This window comes from Ovis aries, chromosome 7 (assembly GCF_016772045.2).
Source record: "Ovis aries strain OAR_USU_Benz2616 breed Rambouillet chromosome 7, ARS-UI_Ramb_v3.0, whole genome shotgun sequence".
In the NCBI taxonomy this organism is placed as follows: Eukaryota; Metazoa; Chordata; class Mammalia; order Artiodactyla; family Bovidae; genus Ovis; species Ovis aries.
In genome coordinates this window covers 13,207,248-13,234,084 of record NC_056060.1, presented here as the reverse complement: position 1 = coordinate 13,234,084, position 26,837 = coordinate 13,207,248, and the positions used below count along the sequence as shown (strand labels likewise).

The window sequence follows — 26,837 nt, the reverse complement described above, 5'->3', positions numbered from 1 at the left end:
CATTTATATAAGGCAGTTCTTCTGAGTCTTTATCTTCCCTTTGGCCAATTGTCTGGTTTCTTTTTCCACACCTGACCTGTCCTAGGACCCTCCCTGACATGTGTGGGCAACATTTTCTCAAGGTGGATTTCAGCCCAGAGGCCTATGGGATCGCATATTAGCATCACATATTGTGGAGCGGTGCCCTCTCCTTTTGACCCTCAAGGAGCCTTTCTGCACATATGAAATGTCTCCCCTGCTTCAAGGATGGAAAATATATGACCTCCTGATCCTTTACTCAAACAAGATTTAGCTTCTCTCTGTTACTACCACGACTGTTATCTTAAGGAGTCCACAGGAGACAAAGCCTGGCTATTTACTCTGTTTCAGTTGTTAATTCCATTTCAGAGAGCAAACAGGAGGCTGGTTGTAAATATCTAACCTGGAACGCACCTATTATCCGTTTCAATAAATGCACACAGGAGGCCAATTGTAAGCGTCCAGCCTGAAGGCCCTCTTTTTCTTATCCCGAGAAATGTAAACAGAAATCCAGTTGCAAATGCCTAGCCTGGGGCCTCTCTGTCTCTGTCTCAGCCTTACTTGCTCGAGTGCTCTCCTGGAAACAAACCATAGGCTCCCCCGCAGAGTGCAACTTCATTCAAGTCCCCACCTCCACTCAGTCTCCTTCGGTATTACTCCATCCAGTTCAGACTTTAAGGTTTATCACTTCCTGCAAATACTTCAAATCCCTTGTCCCTTTTTCCTTCCGTTGCACTTACCTACGAAAACTTCAGCCATGGAGTGACTTAATCATCTTCTCTGATCCTTAACTTCCTATTAAAAACCTAATAACACACCTATATCTAAATCCTCCATCCTGCATATTAGAGTGGAGAGAAGTGTTGCCATCAAAGGCTATCTCCTTCTGAGACTTTCCTGGTGGTCCCGTGGTTAAGAGTCCATGCTTCCAATGCAGGGGGCATGAGTTCAGTCCCTGGTGGGGGAACTAAGATCCCACGTGCTGTGCTGTGGGGCAGAAAAAAAAAAAATTAAAATCTCAAAGGCTAGTCCTTCCACCTGTCTGCTCAAGGTCTTTGTTCATTTGATATATATAAAAACACATATGTAACAATACATATCTACGAATACATATATAAGAATCTAAATAGCCCTGTTCTGTTCAGAGTTGCAAAAAACCTCACACCATTTCAAATGTTTACCAATAAGAGAACAGTTAAATAAGTTGTTATACATTCAGTAAAGAATCATATAGAACAGTAAAAATTTTCTAAACTACAGCTATGTGAAACAACCCAGAAGAATCATTGGACAAAATATGAAATTAGGATAGTAAGCCCAAGCAGACTGCCTACAGTTTGATATGCTTTTTTATAAAACTCAAAACAGGCAATATTGGACAACATATTTCTTATATTGTTCAGGCCTATAACTATATACAAAAACTATTTTTAAAAGGAATGACAGATACAAAATTCAGGATAATGGTGATCTCAGGAGGAAGGAGGATCAGAGAAGGGATAAAAAGGTATAAGATGTTGGTATGCATGACAAACAGAAGGGGAAAAAGTGAAAGGAGTGACAGATTTCCTCTTCTTGGGCTCCAAAATCACCGTGGACAGTGACTAGCAGCCATGAAATCAGAAGACGACTGCTTCTTGGCAGGAAAGCGATGACAAACCTAGATAAGTGTGTTGAAAAGCAGAGACATTACTCTGCCAAAAAAGATCCGGATGGTCAAGGCTACGGTCGCCCCAGTGGTCACGATGGTTGTGAGAGGTGGACACTAAAGAAGGCAGACTGCCAAAGAATTGATGCCTTCAAACTGTGGTACTAGAGAAGACTCCTGAAAGTCCCTTGGACAGCAAGATCAAACCAGTCAATCTTAGGGGAGATCAGCCCTGAATATTCACTGGAGGGACTGATGCTGAAACTTAAGCTCGAGTATCTTGGTCATCTGATGTGAACATCTGACTCATTGGAAAAGTCCTTGATGCTGGGAAAGATGGAGGGGAGAAGGAGAAGAGGGCATCAGAGGCTGAGGTGGCTGGACAGCATCACTAATGCAATCAACATGAACTTGGGCAAACTGCGGGAGAAGGTGAGGGACAGGAAGGCCTGGTGTGCTGCGGTCTGTGGGGTCACAGAGAATCAGACATGACTAGATGACTGAATAACAACGACCATAAGATGTTGGCTAGTTCTTAGATTGGAAGGTACGGTCACAGATTTGTATATTATTGTGCTTTGTAATATACATAAACATTATATATTATTCTGTCAAGTGTCAAGTGAAGTCGCTCAGTCGTGTCCGACCCTTTGCAACCCCATGGACTGTTGCCCTCCAGGCTCCTCTGTCCATGGGATTTTCTAGGCAAAAATACTGGAGTGGGTTGCCATTTCCTTCTCCAGGGGATCTTCCCAACCCAGGGATCAAACCTGGGTCTCCCATATTGTAGTTATTCTGTAGGCATCAAATATTATGCAAAAACAATATTTAAAACCTTTCAGGAGCTATGAAAAACATTATGATGCGATCTCTCCGTTTAATATAGCTATCCCACCTTTATTTCCCCAACATTTTTTTTTTTTTTGCGGGAGTGGGGGCGGGTGGCGGGGGCTTCCCTTATGACTCAGATGGTAAAGAATCTGCCTGCAATGTGGGAGACCATGGGTTCAATCCCTGGGTCGGGAAGATATCCTGGAGAAGGGAATGGCAATCCACTCCAGTATTCTTGCCTCTGAGAAGGTAATGGCACCCCACTCCAGTACTCTTGCCTGGAAAATCCCATGGATGGAGGACCCTGGTAGGCTGCGGTCCTTGGGGTCGCGAAGAGTCAGACACAACTGAGTGACTTCACTTTCACTTTTCACTTTCATGAACTGGAGAAGGAAATGGCAACCCACTCCAGTGTTCTTGCCTGGAGAATCCCAGGGACAGGGGAACCTGGTGGGCTGCCGTCTATGGGGTCACACAGAGTTGGACATGACTGAAGTGACTTAGCAGCATTCTTGCCTGGAGAATTCCATGGACGGTGGAGCCTGGGGGGCTATAGTCCATGGGGTCACAAAGAGTCAGACAATACTGAGTAACTAACACTTTCTTTTCAACATTTTTTATGCTTGTGCTATTTCTCTTATTTTAGGGCACCTTCACATACTTCTATCCAAATCCTACCTAATTCCAAGACTCTGGTCAAGTTCCAGATCTTTCCAGAAGTCTTCATCAACTTCTCCAGCTCTTGTTCATCTTTATTTAGCACTCAATGTTTGGATTAAGCAAATCAGCATTTAACGACATTTTGTCTTCTATCATTTAAAATCGGTCCATGTATGTTAGGATTCTTCACTGCAAATAACAGAATCTGGTCTCAGTTCAGTTTAGTAGCTCAGTCGTGTCCGACTCTTTGTGACCCCATGGACTGCAGGACGTCCGGCTTCCCTGTCCATCACCAATTCCTGGAGCTTACTCAAACTCATTTCCATTGAGTCGGTGATGCCTTCCAACCATCTCATCCTCTGTCGTCCCCTTCTCCTCCCACCTTCAATCTTTCCCAGCATCAGGGTCTTTTCCAATGAGTCAGTTCTTCTCATCAGGTGGCCAAAGTATTGGAGTTTCAGCTTCAGCATCAGTCTTTCCAATAAATATTCAGGACTGATTTCCTTTAGGATTGATTGGTTGGATCTTCTTGCTGTCCAAGAGACTCTCAAGAGTCTTCTCCAACACCACAGTTCAAAAGCATCAATTCTTTGGCACTCAGCTTTCTTTATGGTCCAACTCTCACATCCATACATGACTACTGGGAAAACCATAGCTTTGACTAGATGGACTTTGTTGGCAAAGTAATGTCTCTGCTTTTTAATAAGCTGTCTAGGTTGGTCATAACTTTTCTTCCAAGGAGCACGTGTCTTTTAATTTCATGGCTGCAGTCACCATCTGCAGTGATTTTGGAGCCCCCCAAAATGAAATCTGTTACTGTTTCCATTGTTTCCCCATTTATTTGCCATGAAGTGATGGGACTGGATGCCATGATCTTAGTTTTCTGAATGTTGAGTTTTAAGCCAGCTTTTTCACTCTCCTCTTTCACTTTCATCAAAAGGCTCTTCAGTTCTTCTTCACTTTCTGCCATAAGGGTGGTATCATTTGCATATCCGAGGTTATTTATATTTCTCCCAGCAATCTTGATTCTAGCTTGTGCTTCATCCAGCCCAGTGTTTCTCATGGTACTCTGCATATAAGTTAAATAAGCAGGGTGACAATGTACAGGCTTGACCTACTCCTTTCCCGATTTGGAACCAGTCTGTTGTTCCATGTCCAGTTCTAACTGTTGCTTCTTGACCTGCATATAGATTCCTCAGGAGGCAGGTCAGGTGGTCTGGTATTCCCATCTCTTTCAGAATTTTCCAGTTTGCTGTGATCCACACAGTCAAAGGCTTTGGCGTAGTCAATAAAGCAGAAATAGATGTTTTTCTGGAACTCTCTTGCTTTTTCGAAGATCCAATGGATGTTGGCAACTTGATCTCTGGTTCCTCTGCCTTTTCTAAATCCAACTGGAACATCTGGAAGTTTATGGTTTACATACTGTTGAAGTCTGACTCATTATTAGTAGTTTAAACAGAAAAGAAATTTATTAAAGGATACGGATGGCTCCTAGAGCCTCTGAGTGGTCAGGAAATGAGGTTTGGCCACTGACAGGCTGGTGTCAGAACTGTGCTGGTCCCCTACTCTAGTGCAGACCTACTGGCGCCACCACTAGGCAAAAGCAGACTTGTCCTCTCGCCACTGATCCTGGGCATGTGACTACGAGCACCTCTAGCCTCGCTGCCCTTGGAAGCTGGTTTCACTTTTTTTTTTTTTCCAGAATGGACTGCAAGCAGTGCCTCCATCTTCACTTCACCCTGTTCTGACCTGAAGCCTATTTAGTTGCGGAGCTGGGGTACGCAAGATATATCTAATTGTGTGGGACCCTGAGAAGATGAGTTTTTCACTGCCAAATAGAAAGTATGTTTTGAAGGTTATCTTACCAATTTGGCTTATTACCTAAAACACATAACACTCAATAAATACCTGTTGATTTATTACTCTTCAGTATCTTGCATTAAAACAATACCTTTGGAATCAGCTAATCTATACATTTTGTCTTACAAAGGAGCAAACAAAGCAATAAAGTGATCTGATGGTGGTCAGACTTTTAGCTCGTGGTGGAGCTGATGTGACGGTTGGAGGATGATGTGAATGAATGTGTTAGTCGTTCTTCTGTCCATGGAATTCTCCAGGCAAGAATACTGGAGTAGGCAGCCATTCCCTTCTCCAGGGGATGTTCCCAACCCAGGGACAAAATACAAGTCTCCCACATTGCAGGCAGATTCTCTGCCATCTGAGCCACCATGGAAGCCATAAAGTCCAGGAGAAATTCCCAAAGGTCTAATACAGTGATGTCATAGGTTTCTTGTGCTGAAATTGCTTACATGCCTTACTGTGAAAGTACTAGCTGTTTATCTTCTTAATATTTGAGGGAACACTCTAATTTTCCAGACTTGAAAAATAAAAGCACTAGCTTATTTTTTTCTATTTTATTATTTGTGGCAGTCTACTAACTTTCCCCCAACATCTTTTCACCCCTTCTTCCACAGTAATAGAAGCCCTGAGTTTTTACTGGGCCATGGTAACCAAGAATAAAGACTATATTCCCAGTTTCTTTTGCAGCTGTGTGTGGCCATGGGTTTACGTTCTGGATGTAACCACAATTGTCGTATGCAACTTCTGGGAAATGTTCTCAGAAATGTTGAGTCATGCCCTTTTCTCTTTCCTCCTCCCTGCTGATTGGAATGCAGTTGGAGCTGTAGAAGCCATTTCAGATGATGTGGTGAACTTGAGAATGGAATGCTCTTGTGGTAAAGCAAGAAGATAGGATACCAGTTTCCTGACACCATGGAGCATCATACCAACAACGAACTTACTACCTCCCAACTTCTTGTACATGAGAGACAAACTTTCTACCTTGTTTATTGTTATTTTAGTTTATTTCATTTATTTTAGCTTTTCCCCCCTGTTATTTGTAGCTGGCCAAATCCTAATTAATAGTCCCTGGGCTGGGGAAACAGTGGAAACAGTGGCTGACTTTATTTTTCTGGGCTCCAAAATCACTGTGGATGGTGATTGCAGCCATGAAATTAAAAGACGCTTGCTCCTTGGAAGGAAAGTTATGATCAACCTAGATAGCATATTCGGAGAAGGCAATGGCAACCCACTCCAGTACTCTTGCCTGGAAAATCCCATGGACGGAGGAGCCTGGTGGGCTGCCGTCTATGGGGTCGCAAAGAGTTGGACACGACTGAAGCAACTTAGCAGTAGCAGCAGCAGCAGACAGCATATTAAAAAGCAGAGATATTACTTTGCCAACAAAGATACATCTAGTCAAGGCTATGGTTTTCCAGTAGTCATGTATGGTTGTGAGAATTGGACTATAAAGAAAGCTGAGTGCGGAAGAATTGATGCTTTTGAACCATGGTGTTGGAGAAGACTCTTGAGAGTCCCTTGGACTGCAAGGAGACCCAAGCAGTCCATCCTAAAGGAGATCAGTCCTGAGAGTTCATTGGAGGGACTGATGCTGAAGCTGAAACTCCAATACTTTGGCCACCTGATGCAGAGAGCTGACTTATTTGAAAAGACCCTGATGCTGGGAGGGATTGGGGGCAGGAAGAGAAGGGGACGACAGAGGATGAGATGACTGGATGGCATCACTGACTCAATGGACATGGGTTTGGGTGGACTCCGGGAGTTGGTGATGGACAGGGAGGTCTGGCGTGCTGCGGTTCATGGGGTCTCAAAGAGCTGGACATGACTGAGCGACTGAACTGGAACTGGGCTGGTCACCTTGATTATTCATGCTGATGCAGACCTGACTAGGTGACTTGGGGGTGTTATGTACATGACAGGGGCGATTTGATGCCACAGTTTTGAACTGGAGTCCTCAAGTACACAGCAGACCACTAGTACCAGCCACTCTAGTACATACCTAGTGATAAGCCCAAATAACACCAGCTGATTGGTAAGACACAGAGACCTGGCTTTTAAAATGTGATTTAGAAATAGTTCATGGTCTTTCAGTTTTAAAATATTTTTCTCATTTCTTTTCTTTCAAACCTCACCTCTGGACTGGGTTCCCAGCTTGCCAGAAAAGCTTTTATACCCTATACTCAGTCTTTGATCTTTAATAGTCTACTTTTTCTTTAACACTTCATTTTTTCCCTAGCTCTTTCAAATCATTTTAATAACCTGGGAATGGTTCAAAGTATGAAAAGAGGATTCAAACATCTTCCCTTTAAAGGGGATGCTACCATGATGGCCTCACAATAAGCATGATGAGACTGCAAGGGTCATAGAAAGGCCTCAGGGCTCACAGATTGGAGAGTTTAGTTTCAGAAAGTCTCTTGAAGGCTAGCAGGCAGCTGAAGAGACATAAAATTTTAATAGATCCTCAGAGGATGGGACCGGAGAAGGCAATGGCACTCCACTCCAGTACTCTTGCCTGGAAAATCCCATGGACGGAGGAGCCTGGTAGGCTGCAGTCCATGGGGTTGCTGAGGGTCAGACACGACTGAGAAACTTCACTTTCACTTTTCACTTTCATGCATTGGAGAAGGAAATTGCAACCCACTCCAGTGTTCTTGCCTGGAGAATCCCAGGGATGGTGGAGCCTGGTGGGCTGCCGTCTATGGGGTTGCAGAGAGTCAGACACGACTGAAGCGACTTAGCTGCAGCAGCAGCAGCAGCAGAGGATGAGACATGGTTGCTGGGTCCTGAGCACCTTGAAGCATTTCTTTTCTATGTATTTATTTGACTGCGCTGGGTCTTAGTTGCGGCATGTGGGATCTTTTGTTGTGGAGCAAAGTCTCTCTTGTTGTGATGCTAGGCTTCATTAGTTGTGGCGCTCAGGCTTACTTCCATATGGGATCTTAGTTCCCCTACCAGGGATCAAATCCAAGTCCCCTGCATTGCAAGGTGGATTCTTAACACTGAACCACCAGTGAAGTCCGATGAATGTTTCTTTCCTTATCTTTTTTTTTCTTTTGACTGCGCCAAGTCTTAGTTGCAGCATGTGGGATCTAGTTCCCCAACCAGGGATTGAGCCCTGGGCCCTCTGCCGTGGAACCATGGAGTCCTAGACACTGAACCACCAGGGAAGTCCTGAAGGGTTCCTTGATCAAGATGCGGTGTCAAAGTATTTGTCTCGGGAGAACTGAGCAGGATGCATTGAGCGGGTCTGTTGTTCCACAAGGTCAAGCTTCTTCAGCATGTAGACAAGTTCCCCCTGCTCATTGAGGCAATAACTGGAGAAACCCAACCACACTGAAGCCAGAGTTTCCAATTCCATGTGCAGCTGCCTCTAACTGATGGCCTCATGTGTTTTCAACACTATTCACTTTTAAAAACACCAAACAATTCTAAAAGTTTTAGTGACATGGCCTATGTGAAAGCTATATATTTTTTTACATGTCTGGTGCAATTGCTAAGGAAAATGTATTTCTAGTATTTCTCCCACGTGAAAAAGGACAGTCAGACATTAATATGTCAGTGCCTTACAACTGTGGTAGTTACATTTACATGGTGCATGCTCAGTGGCTCAGTGGTGTTCTACTCATTGCCATCCTATAGACTGTAGCCAGCCAGGCTCCTCTGTCCATGGGATCTTCCAGGCAAGAATAAGGGAGTGGGTTGTTATTTCCTCCTCCAAGGGATCCCGTGGTAGGCGGCTTCCTTACCACTGAGCCACCTGAGAATTCATGTTGAAGGATTTCTGTTAGTAAATCTGAAGAATCGGTGAAAAAGCGAACTCGCTCAGTCATTCTGTTTGCCTCTACCCCTTATATTCCATCCACAATCCCGTTTTCTAAAAAAACTGAGATCTATTTCCAAAGTTTAAAGTGCATAGAGCATAAGCAACACGAACATCATAGGAGCAAGGAGGTTAAGTTTCTGGGAGGAATTCAGGAAGGCGGATGCGGTGCGGAAGGCAGTAGTGCGATGGGCTGGACCTGGGAGAGGTTGGGTAGACATGGGTGGGCGGGACCTGGGGGAGGTGGGTCTGGTAGGCACCGCCCAGGGTGTGCGCAGATTTGGCGCCGAACGCCAAGGAGTCTTCTCGCGAGAGTTCGAGAGAAACGCGGTTTTTCCGCCGCGCGGAACTCTGCGCTGGTGGCGGCAGCGGCCCGAGCGAGGTGAGAGTGGGCTGAGGGGCGAGTGAAATTACGGAGGCGAGAGATGGTCGAGGTAGTCAAGCGGGGAAACGGACATGCTGGGCAGTCGAAGGAGAGAGAGAGGAAGCAGGCGGACGTGACTTAGACGGACATGGGCTGACATAGGACTGCAGGGAAGGGAGGCCTGACCGGCCACGACCTGTGCAGAGAGGAGGTCGGTGGGCACCAGAGCTGCCGCTTTTTTACTTCGTTTACGTTCGTGTCTGCCACTCTCTAAACCAAACCTTTTAGTGGAAGGGAACGTGTGTCAGATACATCTTTACATCTCCGGCTTCTGTACCGCGACTTCTAAACTCAGGAGGCGTCCTGTGAATGTTGAATGAATACGGTTGAAAGAGAGGCTAGACAAGGAAGCACAGAAGAGGAGAGACTGGAGAAGAGGGATAGGATGGGAAGTTTTGTGGTTTTAAGCCTGGGTAGCAGCAGCAGCAGCAAAGAAGATCATGGAGTCAGTTTGGTAGGATTTCTGGCGACAAGGTCTTCTGTTTTGATAACTTAAAAGTTGGACTTTGGACGCCTAAGACTGTGGGAATGAATTTGTATATTAAATTTCTTTGTTACCTTCACTCCTCTGCGATTCTGAGGCCTAGAGGAGGAAGTGAAGAGAGCTTCATCAGTGTCTAAAAAGAGACTATGCAAGGAACTGCCATATTCGCTCTACCAGTTTACTGACAAGTCCCACTCCAGGCTTGACTAAGTTACACTTAATATAGTTTGTGCCTTGTTACCTCATTCATAGCTCCCTTTTGGTCTCAAAGATGTGAACCACATTTCTTTCCAGGAGGCTTAAGCAGAATGGGGCTAAGTATACTTTTTGGTGATATGAAACTAGATTATTTTAGGTTCGCCAAAAAGTTGGTTTTTTGTATAATGGCTTTAATAGCACTTAGTTGTCTTTAACTTCATTGAAAACAAATTTGTTATCAGCATGCATTAAAAAAAACATCAAAACTGGTGAATTTTTATGTAGCCGTTTTTTAATATTGAAGATGGAAGAAAAAAGCATATTTGGCATATTATGCTTTATTATTTTAAGAAAGGTAAAAATGCAACTGAAACTCAAAAAAAGATTTGTACAGTGTATGGAGAAGGTGTTGTGACTGAGCAAAAGTGTTAAAAGTGGTTTACAAAGTTTCATGCTGGAGATTTCTCACTGGATGATGCTCCATGGTCTGGTAGACCAGTGAATAAATCGAGACATTGAGAACAATCAATGTTATACTACATGGGAGATAGCTGACATACTCAAGATATCTAGATTAAGCACTGAAAGTCATTTGCACCAGCTTGGTTATGTTCATCGCTTTGATGTTTGGGTTCCATATAAGTTAAGTGGAAAAAACCTTCTTGACCTTAGTTTTGCATGCAATTCGTAACTTAAATGTAATAAAAAACTTCCATTTTTAAAACAATTTGTTATGGGCAATTAAAAATGGATACACTACAATAATGTGGAATGGAAGAGACCCTGGGGCAAGTGAAGTGAACCATCAACCACACCAAAGGCCTGTCTTCATCCAAAGAAGGTGATGTGAATATGGTGGGATTGGAAGGAAGTCATCTCTTATAAGCTCTTTCTGGAAAACCAAAGGATTGATTCCAACAAATACTGGTCCCAATTTGTTGTTCATTAGCTAAGTGTTGTCCTACTCTTTGCGACATCATGAACTGCGGCATGACTGGCTTCCCTGTCCTTCAGTATCTCCCTAAGTTGGCTCAGACTTATGTCCATTGAGTCGGTGATGCCATCCAACCATCCCATCCTTTGTTGCCCCTTCTCCTCTTGCCCTCAATCTTTCCCAGCATCAGGGTCTTTTCTAGTGAGTTGGCTCTTTGCATCAGATGGCCAGATTATTAGAGTTTCAGCATCAGTTCTTCCAATGAATATTCAGGGTAATTTCCTTTAGGATTGACTGGCTTGACCTCCTTGCAGTCAAAGGGACTCTCAAGAATCTTCTCCAGCACTGCAGTTCAAAAGCATCAGTTCTTCAGTGCTCAGCTTTCTTTATGGTCCAGTTCTCAGGTCTGTACCTGATGGCTGGAAAAACCATAGCTTTGACTATATGGACCTTTGTTGGCAAAGTGATGTCTCTGCTTTTAATACTCTGTCTAGGTTTGTCATAGTTTTTCTTCCAGGGAGCAAGCATCTTTCAGTTTCATGCCTGTAGTCACCATCCACAGTGATTCTGGAGCTCAAGAAAATGAAATCTGCTAGTTTCCATATTAGACCAGCTGAAAGCACTTAACAAAAAGCATCTGAAATTAGTCAACAGAAAACAAATAGAATGCAAGACCATATGTTTCTTTACTTTCTTTTGAAAGTATTTATTTATTTAAAATTCATTTATTTTTAATTGAAGGGTAATTGCTCCACAATATTGTGTTGGCCTCTGCCATACATCAACATGATCAGCCATAGATATACGTATGTCCCCTCCCTTTTGAGCCTCGCTCTCACCTCCCACCCCTCTTGGATGTTGCAGAGCCCCAGTTTGAGTTCTCTGAGTCATAAAACAAATTCCTCTTGGTTATGTATTTTACATATGGTAGTATATACGCTTCCACGTTTCTCTCTCAATTCATCCCACCCTCTCCTTGCCCCCTCCTTGTCCATAAGTTTTTTCTCTATGTCTGCATCTCCATTGCTGCCCTGCAGATAGGTACATTACTGCCATCTTTCTAGATTCTATATGCATTGTATACTATATTTGTTTTCCTATTTCTGACTTCACTGTGTATAATAGGCTCTAGATTGATCCACTTCATTAGAACTGACGCAGATGTGTCCCTTTTAATGGCTGAGTAGTATTCCATTGTAGATATGTATCACTGTTTCTTTTATCCATTCATCTGTTGATGGACATCTAGGTTGCTTCCATGTCCCAGTTCTTGGAAATAGTGCTGCAGAGGACATTGGGGTACATGTGCCTTTTTCAATTTTGATTTCCTCAGAGTATATGCCAAATAGTGGGGTTGCTGGGTCCTATGTCAGTTCTACTCCCAGTTTTTTGAGAAATCGTATTTTCCATAGTGGCTGTATCAGTTTACTTTCCCACCAGTAGAGCAAGAGGGTTCCCTTTTCTCCACACCCTCTCCAGTGTTTATTGTTTGTGGATTTTTTGATGATGGCCATTCTGACTGGTGTGAGGTGATACCTCATTGTAGTTTTGATTTTCATTTCTCTAATAATGATCAATGTTGAGCATCTTTTCATGTTCTTATTAGCTATCTATATGTCTTCTTTGGAGAAATGTCTGTTTAGGTCTTTGCCCACTTTTTGATTGGGTTATTTTGTTTTTCTGGTATCATATATTTCTTTGATAATCAGGCAAAAACTGTTACAACTTGGCTGGGAAGTTCTGATTCATCCACCAGCCATTGCACCTTGGGATTTCCATTTATTTTAGTCTGTACAAAATTCTCTTAATGGAAAAAAAATCTCCATTCTCTGGAAAACTGTAAAAGGCATCTAGAACTGTTCTTTCCTCAAAAAGATAAATAGTTTTGAGAAGGTGGAATTACAAACTTGCCTTAAAAATGGCAGAAGGTAGTGGAACCACAGTGAATACCTTGTTCAATAATGTTCTTGGTGAAAATGAAAAATATATCTTCTATTTTTACTTAAAAACCAAAGAAACTTCAGTATGACCTTTAACTGCCTTTCCAGTTGTGAAAATCTGGTTGATAACTTTGTTTTGTTTTTATTGTTGTCTTGGAAATTTAGAATTGGCAGGACTTTGGAAATCATCTGGCTCTAGTAGTTTTATAGTTTGGGGAAATTTTGAAATTCTTCATTCTTCCATTCAACAATTATTTTTTATTACTTTTGTTTTTTCAGTGGTCCATTGCAGTTATTAATCCTGCTAGATGGAAACTGCAATTGTCAAGTATCATTGCCATCAGAACTGTCCCTGTCCAAACTCAGGAACTGAACAGATTCAGATAACTTTTTGAGATATCTTTCTTTCATGAACTCTCATGGTTGTTATCCCAAACTCAGGAATCTGATAGATTGGGATAAAGCATTACACCACCCATGACCTGAACTCACTAAAAGTAACTCTCAATATCTGAATTCAGGGAACATGAATTTGGATAGTGAGGATTCTTGGGCTACTTGTTCTGGCAGTGAAATGAGAAAGATCAGTTGGTCAGTTCAGTTCTCCTCTCTGGGACCAACACTTTGTTCTCTTCCTCCAGGGTTCCAGCCTTGCCCTCCAAGAGTCCCTTTCCTGTCCATTTCCCTTTTGGCCATATTTGAAGTAGGCGTTGGGAGGTGTGCTCTCCTTTGGGGCTGTAGAGCTGCCTAGGTTTTCTGCTAGTACAAGTTGGGAGGGCCAAGATCAAGAACTATTTCTCCAACACCAGCTGTGTATCAGCTTTGGGGATACAATAGAGGAGAACAAAGACCCACCTTGTCATTGCCTTTTTAGAGCTACAGTCTCCTATGGGAGACAAACATTTATCCAATAATGACACAAATAGAACCTAATACTGGGTCTGGGTAAGTGCTATGAAACTACTACTTGACATTTTGAATGCTTATAGAGGATTTAATTTAGGAAAATTGGGGGAGATTTTTCTGATTTGACAGTTGAGATCTGAAAGGGATGAGGAGTCAGAGAAGAGCCTTTGTAAAGGTCTAGTGGCCTGAGAGGTTAGGCAAAGCATAGAGGATGGTGTGAAGTCTGTAGAGAAGTAGGAAAGTGCTAAACCCTGCAGGGCCTTAGAGTTCTGTCATTATCGTAAGAGCAGCAGAAAGTCACTGACTAAGCCTGGTAGTGATATGTTTAGCTTGACATTTCCAAAGGTACAGTTCAGTTCAGTCGCTCAGTCGTTTCCGACTCTTTGCGACCCCCCCCCCCGCCCCCCCCCGCCTTGCAGCACGCCAGACTTCCCTGTCCATCACCAACTCCCGGAATTCACCCAAACTCACGTCCATCGAGTTGGTGATGCCATCCAGCCATCTCATCCTCTGTCGTCCCCTTCTCCTCCTGCCCCCAATCCCTCCCAGCATTAGGGTCTTTTCCAATGAGTCGACTCTTCGCATGAGGTGGCAAAAGTACTGGAGTTTCAGCTTCAGCACCATTCCTTCCAAAGAAGACCCAGGCCTGATCTCCTTCAGAATGGACTGGTTGGATCTCCTTGCAGTCCAAGGGACTCTCCAGAGTCTTCTCCAACACCACAGTTCAAACGCATCAATTCTTCGGCGCTCAGCTTTCTTCACAGTCCAACTCTCACATCCATACATGACCACTGGAAAAACCATAGCCTTGACCAGACAGACCTTAGTCGGCAAAGTAATGTCTCTGCTTTTGAATATGCTATCTAGGTTGGTCATAACTTTCCTTCCAAGGAGTAAGCGTCTTTTAATTTCATGGCTCCAATCACCATCTGCAGTGATTTTGGAGCCCCCCAAAATAAAGTCTGACACTGTTTCCACGGTTTCTCCATCTATTTCCCATGAAGTGATGGGACCAGATGCCATGATCTTCGTTTTCTGAATGTTGAGCTTTAAGCCAACTTTTTCACTCTCCTCTTTCACTTTCATCAAGAGGCTCTTTAGTTCCTCTTCACTTTCTGCCATAAGGGTGGTGTCATCTGCATATCTGAGGTTATTGATATTTCTCCTGGCAATCTTGATTCCGCTTGTGCTTCCTCCAGCCCGGCGTTTCTCATGATGTACTCTGCATATAACTTAAATGAGCAGGGTGACAATATACAGCCTTGATATACTCCTTTTCCTATTTGGAACCATTTTGTTGTTCCATGTCCAGTTCTAACTGTTTCTTCCTGACCTGCATACAGGTTTCTCAAGAGGCAGGTCAGGTGGTTTGGTATTCCCATCTCTTTCAGAATTTTCCACAGTTTCTTGTGGATCCACAGAGTCAAAGGCTTTGGCGTAATCAATAAAGCAGAAATAGATGTTTTTCTGGAACTCTCTTGCTTTTTCCATGATCCAGCAGATGTTGGCAATTTGATCTCTGGTTCCTCTGCGTTTTCTAAAACCAGCTTGAACATCTGGAAGTTCATGGTTCACGTATTGCTGAAGCCTGGCTTGGAGAATTTTGAGCATTACTTTACTAGCATGTGAGATGAGTGCAATTGTGCGGTAGTTTGAGCATTCTTTGGCATTGCCTTTTTTGGGATTGGAATGAAAACTGACCTTTTCCAGTCCTGTGGCCACTGCTGAGTTTTTCAAATTTGCTGGCATATTGAGTGTAGCCCTTTCACAGCATCATCTTTTGGAATTTTGAAATAGCTCTACTGGAATTCCATCACCTCCACTAGCTTTGTTCACAGTGATGCTTTCTAAGGCCCACTTGACTTCACATTCTAGGATGTCTGGATCTAGGTGAGTGATCACACCATTGTGATTATCTGGGTCGTGAAGATCTTTTTTGTACAGTTCTTCTGTGTATTCTTGCCACCCCTTCTTAATATCTTCTGCTTCTGTTAGGTCCATACCATTTCTGTCCTTTATCGAGCCCATCTTTGCATGAAATATTTCCTTGGTATCGCTAATTTTCTTGAAGAGATCTCTAGTCTTTCCCATTCTGTTCTTTTCCTCTATTTCTTTGCATTGTTTGCTGAGGAAGGCTTTCTTATCTCTCCTTGCTATTCTTTGGAACTCTGCATTCAGATGCTTATCTTTCCTTTTCTCCTTTGCTTTTCACTTCTCTTCTTTTCACAGCTATTTGTAAGGCCTCCTTAGACAGCCATTTTGCTTTTTTGCATTTCTTTTCCATGGGGATGGTCTTGATCCCTGTCTCCTGTACAGTGTCACGAACCTCATTCCATAGTTCATCAGGCACTCTGTCTATCAGATCTAGGCCCTTAAATCTATTTCTCACTTCCATTGTATAATCATAAGGGATTTGATTTAGGTCATACCTGAATGGTCTAGTGGTTTTCCCTACTTTCTTCAATTTAAGTCTGAATTTGGCAATAAGGAGTTCATGATCTGAGCCACAGTCAGCTCCCAGTCTTATTTTTGCTGACTGTATAGAGCTTCTCCATCTTTGGCTGCAAAGAATATAATCAATCTGATTTCATTGTTGACCATCTGGTGATGTCCATGTGTAGAGTGTTCTCTTGTGTTGTTGGAAGAGGGTGTTTGATATGACCAGTGCATTCTTTTGGCAAAACTCTATTAGTCTTTGCTCTGCTTCATTCTGTATTCCAAGGCCAAATTTGCCCGGTACTCCAGGTGTTTCTTGACTTCCTACTTTTGCATTCCAGTCCCCTATGATGAAAATGACATCTTTTTTGGGTGTTAGTTCTAAAAGGTCTTGTAGGTCTTCATAGAACCGTTCAACTTTAGCTTCTTCAGCATTACTGGTTGGGGCATAGACTTGGATTACCGTGATATTGAATGGTTTGCCTTGGAAACGAACAGAGATCATTCTGTTGTTTTTGAGACTGCATCCAAGTACTGCATTTCGGACTTTTTTTTGACCATGATGGCTACTCCATTCCTTCTAAGGTATTCCTGCCCACAGTAGTAAATATAATGGTCATCTGAGTTAAATTCACCCATTCCAGTCCATTTTAGTTCGCTGATTCCTAGAATGTCGACGTTCACTCTTGCCATCTCCTGTTTGACCCTTCCAATTTGCCTTGATTCATGGACCTGACATTCCAGGTTCCTATGCAATATTGCTCTTTACAGCATCGGACCTTGCTTCTATCACCAGTCACATCCACAGCTGGGTATTGCTTTTGCTTTGGCTCCATCCCTTCATTCTTTCTGGAGTTATTTCTCCACTGATCTCCAGTAGCATATTGGGCACCTACTGACCTGGGGAGTTCCTCTTTCGGTATCCTATCATTTTGCCTTTTCATACTGTTCATGGGGTTCTCAAGGCACTGAAGTGGTTTGCCATTGCCTTCTCCAGTAGATGATATTCTGTCACATTCCAAAGGTTAGGTAAGCTGTAATACGAAGAATGGAGTGAAAGGGCAAAATGGAGAGGAGTAATGGGATAATCCAATATATGTTAGGAAGTAGTTGTGGAAATAGAAATGGCAGACTCAAGGAGTAATCTGGAAGTAAATGGACAGGGTAAGTAGGATAGGGGAATGAAGTATTAAGGGTGACTTGCAGGTTTCTGACTTGTGTAGCTGGATTGGTGTCATTTACTGAATGGGGAAAATTTAGAAGATTGGTTTTATACAAGGTAAGTTTTAGATGCCTTTGAAAAATTTTAGAGCTGTAGAATGCGAAGTAGGGATTTAGAGCTCAGATTTGATGCTTGTGTAGAAATAAAAAATTAGCAAGTCATTTGTAAATTAGAGTCATGTGCATAACTGAGTGAAGAGGGCCGAGGATGAAATCTTGGATACTTATTAACCAGGTTAGAGGAAGATGAATCTGCAGAAGTTTAGGAGGCGTGTCCAGGAAGGGAGGAAAACCAGGTGAGTACTGTGTTTCAGAAGTCAACAAAAATACTTTTCCAGTAAAAGGAATTGATTAAAAGTGTCAGATGTTTCTGAGAGGTCAAGTGAGATGGTATGAAAGCATTCTTTCATGTTACCAATCAAGAAATTATTTCCATTTCAAAGGAAACTTTACTAGAAAGCCAATATGTAAACAGTATTTTTATTTTTTCCTCTTTTGGCCCCACTGCACAGCTTATGGGATCTTGGTTCCCAGGGCAGGGATTGAACCCAGGCCCCTGGCAGAGCACAGAGCCCTAACCACTGGACAACCCAGGAATTCCCAGTAATAATTTTTAAAAGCTCTGGTTGGAGTGGAGGTGAGGTTCTTGTACCCTGCCTGTTTCAGCCTATTTGGACCACAGTTTGAAACCCTCTGAAAAGTTAAAATAATTTTGTAATGGGGAAGCTCAACAGTTAAGGTAAAATGTTTTGCTCAAACCCATATAGTTATTTAGTGGTAGGCTGTCCATTAGAACTCAGTTCTTCAGTTTCTAACTTAGGTTCTTTTTTCTGTAATTGTTATATTCTTCACTTTGTTTCATGATGTGTGAGTTTGAAATATGGTTTAACTGACTGAAAAACACGCATTTTGCTGCAGGTGGAACTTAACTGTGTAATATAAAAACTGCTTGGATGAATAAACATTTTACTTTTTTTTTTTCCCTAGAGGAAAAGATGCTAGAACCACAGGAGAATGGCTTGGTTGACCTAGCAGATTATGAGTGTATAGAAGATGAAACTTTTCCTCCGTTCCCACCTCCAGCCTCTCCAGAGAGGGAAGATGGTGAAGGCGCTGAACCTGAAGAAGGTCCATGACACCGAAGTGGTGTCCATGTTCAGCTCTCCCTCTGTCCGCTTACAAATGACACATTTTATAAATGAGGCTTAAATAAGTAATAATAAATCTTGGTATATTTCACCAGAATCAGGGAGAGGAGCGCCTGTTCCTGTACCTCCGAAGAGAACAGTTAAAAGGAATATACCCAAGCTGAATGCTGAGAGGTACATTTACTATTTCCTTAAACATTTATACTTTGCTTTCCATCATCTTTTCCGTCTTATGTTACAAGCTTTTGGTTGGGGTGATTTTGGGATCAGATATTTCTAAAGGCATTTTTTTTTTTCAGTTTAATAGATAACATTTTTTTCTTATGGTCTTGCTTTGGCCTTGATGTCTTTAGAAAACTTGAAATTTAAAAATACTTCTATTCACAGATTAATTTCAGAGAGAGGGCTCCCAGCATTAAGGCATGTGTTTGAGAAGGCAAAATTCAAAGGTAAAGGTCATGAGGTAAGAAATGTCTGCTTTGTACTTTAGACCTTTGTTTCTTGAAATATTGGTGAGACTGTGTGCCCTTTATCATGCTCTCAGGAATCTTAGAATGTTTCATTTCTCTTTAGAAACTGTGATATGTGGAAAGGACATTGAAGACATCTAGGAACTGTCAATCTCTGCACAAGTGGACATTTGAAAATTTCCTTTGCATTATGTAGAATGCAGATATGATTTTTTTGCAGATGATATCTTTGTAGAGCTTTGTAATAATTTATGAAGGATTTTCAAATATGTTCTTAAATTATCAACCTCTGGGGTAGGTGTTGGTCCCATTATATAGTGAAGGAAACTGAGTTTTAGTTTTAAGCTTCCACTGCCAGTGGTTAAGAGCAGACCCTTGACTTTTGTTTCATGGACCACCTAGAGGATCATTAATACAACATGAGCATGATTTTGGTGTGGTGTTCAGGAGAGTTGGAAAGAGGGAAATGAACAGAAGCAGACAGTAATACAGAGGTTTTTTCACTTCCAGGGGAACGAAGTGAAATAGCCTAGATAGGATATTAATAATAGCAAGGGGATGAACAACATATAATACTTGGAGGTGATTGGGAGGTACAAAAGTAAAAATTAATCCCAAAATTTTAAACCTAGGAAGCTGAAAACCCTGTATTATATTTTCTTAGTTTCGGTGGACAAAAAGGAAGAATATAAGCCTGTGTTCTATTTTGCCACAAAACTAAACCTAAGTCAAGATATTTTAAAACCATGCCCAGCTTAGTTAATTCATTGCTCTTATCGAAATTTTCAGGTAGTAATGATAAACTGGTGCTTTGAAATTGTGACATCTTCATAATTTTTATAAGTTCTTTGTTAAATAAACTTATATGAAGAATAAATATTTTGTATTCCTTCACTGGGTGAGGGTGGGCTCTGGATGTCTAGTCTTCTATACTTTGCCTTTGAAAATTCTTACTATTTTCTCACAAAGTTGCATCACTGATACCTTTTTTCCAGGTATGATTTGGGACTTTACACTGTATTTAGGTATGTCTCTTCTCTGTCCCTTGGGTCTAACATGACATTGTGAGGTGGCTGGTCAACAACTGGAAGATGGTCATAGGTGGTTGAGCCTTTAAAAGAACTTTTATCTTTATCAGAATGAGAACAATAAGACATTATGTTCTCGGTATTACATATTGAGTTATTGGTAGAGTTTATTGTTTTAACCACAAGCTTCTTATGGTTCAAATATCAGCAAGATCAAACACCACCATCACAATAATAGTGGACATTTGTGGGCTTGCTTTATGTCAGGCACTTTACTTGTATGACTTAATCCTCCTAACAACCCTATGAGGTGTGTATAATCTCATTTTATTCATGAAGAAAAATTACACAGGTGAAGTGATTTGTTCAACGTCACACAGGTATTAAGTGGTAGAATTTAGATTTGAATCTATGCAGTCTGATCCAGAGCTTTTAATCACTCCTATTTTAAAATTCTGTAGGAAAAAATAAATTTATAGTAAAATCAGGAATTTGGAACTTTTTTCATTTATTACTGTGGTTTATTAAATTTTGTTTTTCATTAAAATTTTTTAGTATTAAATTGAAATTTCAAATGTAGAGAGGTACTGTGGTCTGAGAATGTTTGCACTTTTCTTGCTGGTCTTCAGTACTTTGCTCTTGGAATTTCTGAGTATATTTTCGCAGAGCTGATTCTCAGTGCTTTCTTCTCTGTATATGATTTTTAGGGGCCTGTCAGTTTGTATTGTTATTTCTAAAAGATAACCTTGTCCTATTTTATTAAATTTACTTACTTTCAAGTATTATTCTATAGTCCTGAAAAGACACATGTGATTATCTTTAAACTTTTATTAAGTTTTCATACTACGTTTCTTTCTTCCTCCAAATTTTAAAACCTACTGCAGGTTTTTAAACCTAGGGCGATCCTCTAAGCCCTTAATACATACTTTTCTTCTTAAAGTTTCTTCTAAAAGTTCATTAACCTTATAGATAGAGAAGGACACCATTGACTTTGGTACTACTATTCAATTCTGAAATCTGCTGACAAGGTCACTTGTGCGGATGAATCTTCTACTTAGCATTTTTATTTTTATGTGCCAGGCTGAGGACTTGAAGACACTAATCAGACACATGGAGCACTGGGCACACAGGCTATTCCCTAAACTGCAGTTTGAAGATTTTATTGACAGAGTTGAATATCTGGGAAATAAAAAGGAAGTTCAGGTAGGTGTTGAGATTATTATGAATCTCATTCACAATGCTAAATTGTATAAGGATATATTTAGTTGAGGCTAAGTAGCTCTTTGCAGTCTTCATTTTGCAGTCTTAGTAGAGAGGAGGAGAGTTAGTAGTAGTTACTTGAGCAACTTTTTTTGAAACTAATAATAAAATCAGTGACCACTTTCTCCCAAATCTAAGTGAAAATGTAAAAATGTCTTTTATTTTCAGACCTGTTTAAAACGAATTCGACTTGATCTCCCTATTGTACATGAAGATTTTGTAAGCAATAATGGTAAGAATATAGGTTTATCTACTTGATAATAAGTTTGCTTTTACAAATGGATCTAGTTGGGGTTGGCAGTGTTACAGGACCGAGTTCTTAGTCTATTTTGAGTATATAATTACCGTATAGTAAATAGGAATGAATTAAGATGCCTTGGTACATCTAGAATACACAGTGGTATGCCATTAAGAGATGTAAAAATATCTTTGCATGTTCACAAAGAGCATGAGTTTTTGTGAACTGTTGGTCATGACCCATTGATCTTTTGTAGTGCTTGTTAATAAAAATATATGAAAAGATACAGTGTTCATATACATGCCCATTATAAAAAAGTGGTTCTGGGAAATTAGAATAATTTGATGTTGAACTACTTCACGTTTCACAGAAGAGTACAGATCTTGCATATATGACTTTAATTAGACCTGTGTGACTGTTCCTGGTATTGGTTGCATTTGTTAGTCGTACAGTGCAGCCATAGGCAGTCACATACATCAAAACATGTGGTTCCTGCCGACAGGGTCTGTATAGTTATCAGATGTTCTGTGCGATGGCTCCATACATGTTTGCTTTCTGTTTTTAAAAATTTTAATAGATACAGTAGAAAATACAGGCTCCATATAGAATCCCCAAAAGTTATTTATAAATTGCTTTTAAAGGTGTAAAAGATTGTGATTTAAATAATCCAAGGTTTAATTATTTGGTGAGGTATGGTATGAAATGTTGGCATGGGATTTGACATGTGAAAGGAATTAGTTATTAGACTGAATCCCACAGCATATCCTACTGGGTTAGTTAGCTTATTCATTGAACTTTTTGAACTTCATACTATGTGCTAATGGGCTTCCTTGGTGGCTCAGTGGTAAAGAATCTGCCAGCCAATGCAGGAGACCTGGGTGGGGAAGATCCCCTGGAGAAGGAAATGGCAACCCACACCACTATTCTTGCCTGGGAAATCCCATGGACAGAGGAGCCTGGTGAGCTGTGGTCCATGGGGTCACAGAAGAGTTGGACATAGTGACTAAATAACAGCAACACTGCACAATATATACACACACACACACACTCCAAGGAGCGGAGAGTCGATGTAAATTCATATTTCAAATGGTTGTCTTGGAACTCCATAATGTGAATGGTACAAAGAGAAAAAGAGAAGTTGAAGTGTCAGCTTTGCCGTCTTCTTAGTTCATGCTTACACTTCTGTTACCTTCCACCTACAGATGTTCTGTTATTTTGCAAAAATCTTAAGTTACCACTTGTGCATTTTATTAGCGTTGTTTTGGTTAAAATAGATGGTATGTCAGTTTGCTTAACTAGGTCATCAGTATATCATCTATATGTCATAATATGCTGAATTTAAAAAATGAGGACTCAACTCCACCCTGCCTTGAAGATAGCTTAGGATAAGTGATAGGTTGTTACCGCCAGTTCTTCTTCTAGATGTACGTTAGAAGAAGAAATATAAACTGTTCTTAATTCTTAAATGAAGTATAAAGGGAAAATTTAGTATTTACTTTTCATACCCCTGTGGATCATTTTAGGAACATCCTACTTTGAGATAACTGGTGTAAAGAGTTTTAAGAATTAAGACAATAGTGTAGAGAGCACTGAATTTAAAAAATTAGCTTGGAAATATGTCCACAGACCTCTAAATTTCTTTTTCCTTTTTCACTTTGTGTCTTGGTTTTACCCTATATAAAAATAGCCTGTATAAAATAATTACTGTGTATCATACAAACAATGTAGCAAGCTAGTAAAATGTTTTTAATGTAAAACAAGGATATGCGTTGGATTCTTTTAAGTTCTTTTATTGGCAACTACAAACTTTTGCTCTCTGTTAATGCATATTTTTAAACTAGTATCCCGTTTGACTTAACTCTTTAAATATTCCTTCTATTTGTTTGAGTCAAGCATGTCAGGCATCTGACATTCTCATACCTCATAAATTGTTTCTTCACGTCTGGTACCTTGTTGCTTTAAACTGGTTTTCAGTCGATAGCTGCAAACTCTTGTTCTAACTAGTTTAACACTACAGACACACTTTTTCTTTTCTACTGCAGATGAAGTAGAGGAAAATAATGGCCACGATGTAACTGCTACTGAATTAGATCCCTTTCTGACAAACTCATACGGAAGTGTAGAGTTTGCTTCTGAGTCCAGTAGAAGCCTAACAGAAGAACAACAACAAAGAATTGAGAGAAATAAACAACTGGCCTTGGAAAGAAGACAGGCAAAGCTACTGAGTAGCATTCAGTCCCTAGGAAATGGTAAATTTTATGCTGCATTTTATGTGCTACCATTAATATATCAAGGGCATGTTAGAAATTTTAACTTCTTTACTATTGCTCCAAATAAAATACCTCGAAGAATAGAAAAACATGGTATAGTATATTAAATTTATGTATATTCAAGAGAGAGAGTAAGCGAGAGACCTAGTTGGAATCCACAAAGAATACAAGTTCAAGATAGTTTTCTGGTAGCTGAGCATCTGTTGAAAAATTATTCTAATAATCATTTAAAATTGATTCTGGATCTTTCAAAAACAGATTGTTCCCTGACTCGTTAAAGCATGTGACGTATGATTTTATCTTAATGATCATGATTAAAACATTAATTGCTTTGTTATTTCCTAAACATATGAAATACTCTGCACCCATTGAGGACTTTGGAGCCAGTTGCTGTGACATGAATAGGTCCCCAAATGCTTTTTATTGCATTGTGTCACTTCTGTTGTGAGCTGTCATATTTGCTTTCTTGTTGATTCCCGTATCTCTTTTAAAACTGCCTTAAAATTTGCTGATTTAAAGCAGACTGTGGGTTTGGAAACTGGATAATCAAATTTGGAAACCTGTATTTAAAACATAATTGCAAATTGCTTTTGAGTGAAGCACACATAATCACATTTATCTTTGTCAGTTTCCAGTCCAGTCTTTCCTTTTGAAGTGGGAAAATAAGCATTATAGTAGTGAAGATACCATGTTATAAAACAAGTTTCACCCAGAATAATGAGATTCTCAAGTGAAAATTATCGAGTGGTGTTATCAGTTTTCCCCGGTTGGAATGAATCTCACTTCTAACCTAACGAATGGATGCTTTGTGCTTTGTGAGAACATCACATGAGATAGAACTGTTGTGGGTGGCAGCTCTTCCTCGCTGTCATCATCGAAGTTTACTTGGCGATGAGTATTTTACGGCACATCTTCTATTTACAATATATGACTTTAAAATGTTCTGAGTAGAAATGAGTAGCTTAAATATTTTTTTACTATAGATCACTTATAGATCTCATAAGAATATTTGACTTTACAAAACCTATCTAGTAATTGTGATTTTTAAATGTGAACAGTTAGTTGCATGTGGCTATGATTCAAAAGTTTGAGTTCAGCTTGCATTTATAATGGACTTTATAACAATACATGTATAGAAATGGCTTTCTTTGGAAGAAAGGGATCATAATTAACATTAAAGTGATCATGGATTTCATTTTTATTGATCTAGACTTGTGAAGAAGTTTGTACTAGGTAAGATCGGGTCCGGTGCTTGTAATGAGCGATCATGGTTTCTCTTGCAGACTTGTCAGTGAGCACACCCAGCACAGACACACCTGAAGAGGGCAGTGCAGGTGAGGAGCAAAAGGAGGAAGGGTCAAATGGATTTAACAAAGACCTAGACAGTCCACATAATGCTGGTGCTGCCAGTGCTGTGAAAGAAGAGGAGGAGTTAAAAGTCGAGAAAACGCAGCTGGACCAGTCCTTTTAGAATGTACGGTAGTGACTTAAGGCTTCATCTAGAAATGTTCCTCACGTTGGATAGGCCTCAACTGAGAACATCTATTAACTTGCTGTCTTCCAAATTTGAGATGATGGTGCAGTGCATTTTGTTTGCTTTGAGTGAAAATCTTTATATAGTGAAACTTCTAGACTCCTGTTTAAAATCTGGCATTATTTTAGTTATGTTATGTGCTCAGTTGTGTCTGACTGTGACCCCCATGGATTGTAGCCCGCCAGGCTCTTCTGTCCATAGGGTTTTCCAGGCAGGAATCACTGGAGTGGGTTTGCCATTTCCTCCTCCAGGGGATCTCGACCCCGGGATCAAGCCTGAGTCTCCAGTGTCTCCTGTACTGCAGGCGGATTCTTTAGTGCTGAGCCACTGCGGAGGCCTTATTTATAATTGTTTATTATTAACTTCCATTGTCTATTTTTCTCCTTAGTGTTTATTTGTATATAAATATGACCTTGTAAAAATGATTGGTAGTTAATAAGTAGCTTTTGCTGCTTATGTTCCATTGAATGCCCTATTTTTACTAAATTGGGGGGTGGTTTAAGATGTAAATATGTATAATAAATAATTTTTTTTTTTTAAATAAAAATCTCATGAACTATCACTAGAGGCTTTATAAAAGTTTCTTACTGCTCTTTAGTGCTACACTATATACTTACAGTAAAATGTTTACAGTTGTTATATATGTGTTTACATGTCTTTTGAGAAGTCACTCTAATACTTTCAAAGGGTCAGTGAAGAGCAAACATATTGCCTGGCCTGCATAGGTCCTAGGGAAGTTCAAACTCTCCTTGGTACCTTTTTATTGTTGTTCAGTCACTAAGTTGTATCCAACTCTTTGTGACCCCATGGACTGTGGCACACCAGGCTCCTCTGTCCATGGGATTCTCCAGGCAATACTGGAGTGGGTTACCATTTCCTTCTCCAGGGGATCTTGTCAGATCAGGGATCAAACCCGTATCTTCTGTATTGGCAGGCAGATTCTACCACTGAACCACCAGGGAAGGTTGGTACTTTACTGAATAGTTAGTTGGAGAGAAATTTGCAAAGTATCATGGGCACCTCGGGACGATTCACAGGAGACCTTGTGTTGGTGGAGATGCCAAGGACTGGGAAGAACATGTGCAATAATATAGAAATGAAAATCTAGGAAATAAGAGACTTGGCAATGGTGGATATGAGGCTGAAGTGTTAGAGGCACATGGTGGGAAGACCTAATTGGAGTTTTTCCAGCCTCAGTTTATCAACTTGGTGGAGGGGTAATTACAGACAGTACTATGTTGAGAATCAAGTTTAAAGGTTTGTCTGGTTCTTAGGAGATTCCCACGGGGGAGAGGGAAAGGCAGAGCTAATCTTTACGAACTAGGACATGGGGAAAGTTGCTTTTGGGGAGAGGGTGTAGACTGGCAAAGTGATGGTGCTAAGTAATAAGTCTCCAGCAAGAGCAAGGCCTGGGCAGCTCATCTGAGGAGTACTTAGCTCAGTGAGAGGATGGAAGGGAGGTGTGAGAGAACAGACCTTACCCTGTGTATCCCATCCCACTCCCTAGGC

The 26,837-nt window shown here is 40.8% G+C and overlaps 1 protein-coding gene and 1 non-coding gene across 5 annotated transcripts; both read left to right on the top strand.

The window, feature by feature from the left end:
• Nucleotides 1-9,166: 9,166 nt before the first annotated feature.
• Nucleotides 9,167-25,890, top strand: TIPIN (TIMELESS interacting protein). Of its 4 annotated transcripts, XM_042252065.1 has the most exons (9): nucleotides 9,167-9,219; nucleotides 17,616-17,676; nucleotides 18,368-18,508; nucleotides 18,624-18,702; nucleotides 18,916-18,991; nucleotides 21,107-21,229; nucleotides 21,455-21,518; nucleotides 23,567-23,773; nucleotides 25,078-25,890. In XM_042252065.1, exons 3-9 carry the CDS (start codon nucleotides 18,376-18,378, stop codon nucleotides 25,263-25,265), a joined length of 870 nt encoding a protein of 289 aa, XP_042107999.1. In that variant the 5' UTR covers nucleotides 9,167-9,219; nucleotides 17,616-17,676; nucleotides 18,368-18,375; the 3' UTR covers nucleotides 25,266-25,890. The 4 variants fall into 4 exon arrangements, with proteins under 4 accessions (XP_042107999.1, XP_004023391.4, XP_060274859.1 ...); XM_004023342.5 differs by lacking the exon at nucleotides 17,616-17,676; XM_060418876.1 differs by lacking the exon at nucleotides 17,616-17,676 and adding an exon at nucleotides 19,994-20,023 and having other exon boundaries at nucleotides 18,368-18,702.
• Nucleotides 21,936-22,071, top strand: LOC114115943 (small Cajal body-specific RNA 14). The gene has a single exon (XR_003590047.1). It is a non-coding gene; the product is annotated as a small Cajal body-specific RNA 14 (non-coding RNA).
• Nucleotides 25,891-26,837: the final 947 nt, after the last annotated feature.

What these genes read in the sequence shown, in the direction of transcription:
- TIPIN (XM_004023342.5), top strand. Translation starts at nt 18,376, where the DNA reads ATGCTAGAACCACAGGAGAATGGCTTGGTTGACCTAGCAGATTATGAG. An exon ending in GAAATAAAAAGGAAGTTCAG is followed by an intron (nt 21,230 to 21,454) that starts GTAGGTGTTGAG and finishes TTTTATTTTCAG; the next exon opens with ACCTGTTTAAAACGAATTCG. An exon ending in CATTCAGTCCCTAGGAAATG is followed by an intron (nt 23,774 to 25,077) that starts GTAAATTTTATG and finishes TTTCTCTTGCAG; the next exon opens with ACTTGTCAGTGAGCACACCC.